The 2,458-nt window shown below is 54.4% G+C and overlaps 1 protein-coding gene across 4 annotated transcripts in view; it reads right to left on the reverse strand.

Annotated features, from left to right (window-relative positions):
* The window catches only part of glra1 (glycine receptor, alpha 1), a 98,816-nt gene extending 97,327 nt beyond the window's left edge, over positions 1-1,489 (reverse strand). For all 4 annotated transcript variants that reach the window (XM_030145417.1, XM_030145416.1, XM_030145415.1 and 1 more), the window contains exon 1: positions 418-1,489. In XM_030145417.1, coding sequence (XP_030001277.1) covers positions 418-473 — 56 coding nt within the window. In that variant the 5' untranslated portion in view covers positions 474-1,489. The remainder of the gene's footprint in view (positions 1-417) is intronic.
* Positions 1,490-2,458: the final 969 nt, after the last annotated feature.

The following is a 2,458-nucleotide window of genomic DNA, read 5'->3' on the forward strand; positions in this document are numbered from 1 at the left end:
AATTAATACTTTTCCAACTTGATTCAGTGAGTCCGCTTTTCCTTCTGATCCTCCTAAAACCCAGACCCGGTTCGTCTCCGTGGTCCAATTTGTAAATCTGCACAGTAGACCCATCTGTCCCGAGTCCAAAAGCCTGTTGACTCCGACCCATCGACCCAAACCCCCCACTAGTGGTCGTGGTTGGTCCGATCTGATCCGGTCTGGACTCCATGCATTTGGGACTAAATTCAACTCACAACGTCCAGAAGACACGGAACCGAACACCGAACCACAACCCCAACCGGACCGGGCCTTTTCCGAACCGAACCAAAGCAACAGAAGCAAAACCAGAAAAAACAACATTTGACTTAAATCAACACACACATCATCTTCATCATCATCATCTTCATCATCTTCATCATCACCGGAGGCTCTTACCTGATAAACACCACCGTCTGCCACAGGTAGATCCCCAGCACGTTGAGTCGGCACATTTTGGCCGGAGTGAGGAGGGGGGGGGGGGGGTGAAGGTGGCTCCGGGGGGGGGGGGGGGGGGGGTCACACTCCGGAGAGGACGGATACTCCACCAAAAAATCCTTCAGAGGTGGAAAAGGAGAAGAAAGAGGAGAGGGGAGGGGGGCCGGTGGTCCCGGTGGTGACCTCCAAGGTGAGCCCAAACGTTCCAATGGTGCGCGCGCCCTCAGATCCCGGAGCCGAGCCGGGGGGAGCTCATGACCTGAGCGGCCGTGGAACCATGTCGGTGTCCGCCGTCGGTGCCTGCAGCGCCGCCACAGCACGACCGGAAAAACCCACCAAAATCCACCCCCCCGAAACGGACAGGACCAAGGACGGAGGCAGAGCACCGGCGGGGGCTGCGGAGGCAGGGGAGGGGGAGGGGGGGTTCCGGAGGGGGGGGCAGCGGCTCACAGGCTGCCGCTAATTGGAACACAATTAAAGCCAATTACGGTGGAGGCCGGTGCGCGTCCGCGGCGGCTCCGGAGGATCATATTCCAACAGAACCGGACCGGGACTGAGGCGGCTTCGGAGCCTCGGGGTCCAGACAGACTGTGTTAAATCCCAAATCCAAGCGGACCCGGTCCTTCGGGCTCCTCCGGCTGCGGTTCGGTGTCAGACGCGCTCCGGACGCAGCCTCGGTCCGTGGGTCCCGGAGCCGCCGTTCGGAGGGGGGGGTGCGCAGGTGCGGGTCTGCCTCCGGGTCTTCCTGTCCCTGTCGGTGTCCGCGTCCTGCCGCCGCTGCTGCGGTCCGCGCTCCGCGTCCTCGTGTCCCAGGGGTGAGTAGTAGTAGTAGTAGTAGTAGTAGTAGTAGTAGTAATGATGATAGTGGTAGTACTGGTGGTACTGGTACTGGTGCCGGTGCTGGTGCTGCCGCAGCTCTCCGCCGCTACTCCCATTGTCTGGTGCGGCTCAACTTGGAGACGCACCTGCCGCCGCCGCCGCTGCGCTCCGCATCCGCTCCCATCCGGGCTCCGCGTCCGCTGCAAAAAGGACAGAACCACCGCAGACCCAGAACAGAGGAGTCAGAACCACCGCAGACCCACAACACAACAGTCTGAGCTACGCGGACGACCGACGGACATGGCACCGGCGCACGCGCTCACACCGGGAACGGAACGGACGGGAGCCTCGGTGCGCTCACACACGGGTTCTTGCTGCAGTCATTTAGCAAACTCCAAAAAACGCACCTCACAGCGGACGGACACGCCCACAGAGAGTGGTGATTGGCCGGTGCGGTGCGCAGGTCCGTCACTGATTGGCTGGAAGAGGTGTCACTAGGCGCACGTGCACGCGGCTCGTTACGCAGAGACCCCCGAGGAAAACGAACTTAGTGGAGAGTTAAGAAGAGCATCCGGAAGGTCCACAGGAAGAAGAAGAAAAGAGGAATGAAATGATAGAAACACCTTTCACCAGGAAGTAGACGGGTTCACAAGTCAACTACAAACACTGGGAATACTACACATCCCATAATACCATATTTAATTCACAGCATAAAAACACTAAACATTTAAGATGAGAAAATGGACAATGTTCAGAGAAACTCAGGTTATTTTATATGTGATGGCATGAACATGTGTGTGAAAGGAGCAGAACAGGCCAAGGAGCTGAGAAGAACCAGCCTTTAACAGACCCGAACCCATCTGAGACAGACTGAAGGACAGATGGACGCGCGTGTGTGTGTGAGTGTGTGTGTGAGAGACACTGGGCATAAAATATGAAATACACAAATACTACTAAAATATACAAAAAGATAACTCTATACTACACTATAAAAAAAAAGAAAAAAAGGTATTATTCCGGCAGCAGGGGTGCCGAAAAAATACTGTTAAGTAACGGAAAATAACCATCTCATAAAAATACGGTAATTTTCCATAATTAAAATACAGTTTTTGCCCAAACTTTACATGACATTTTGCTTTTTTTTTTTTTTTACTTTTTAATGTTTAATAAAGAATATTTACAT

Source organism: Sphaeramia orbicularis, chromosome 10 (assembly GCF_902148855.1).
Source record: "Sphaeramia orbicularis chromosome 10, fSphaOr1.1, whole genome shotgun sequence".
In the NCBI taxonomy this organism is placed as follows: domain Eukaryota; kingdom Metazoa; phylum Chordata; class Actinopteri; order Kurtiformes; family Apogonidae; genus Sphaeramia; species Sphaeramia orbicularis.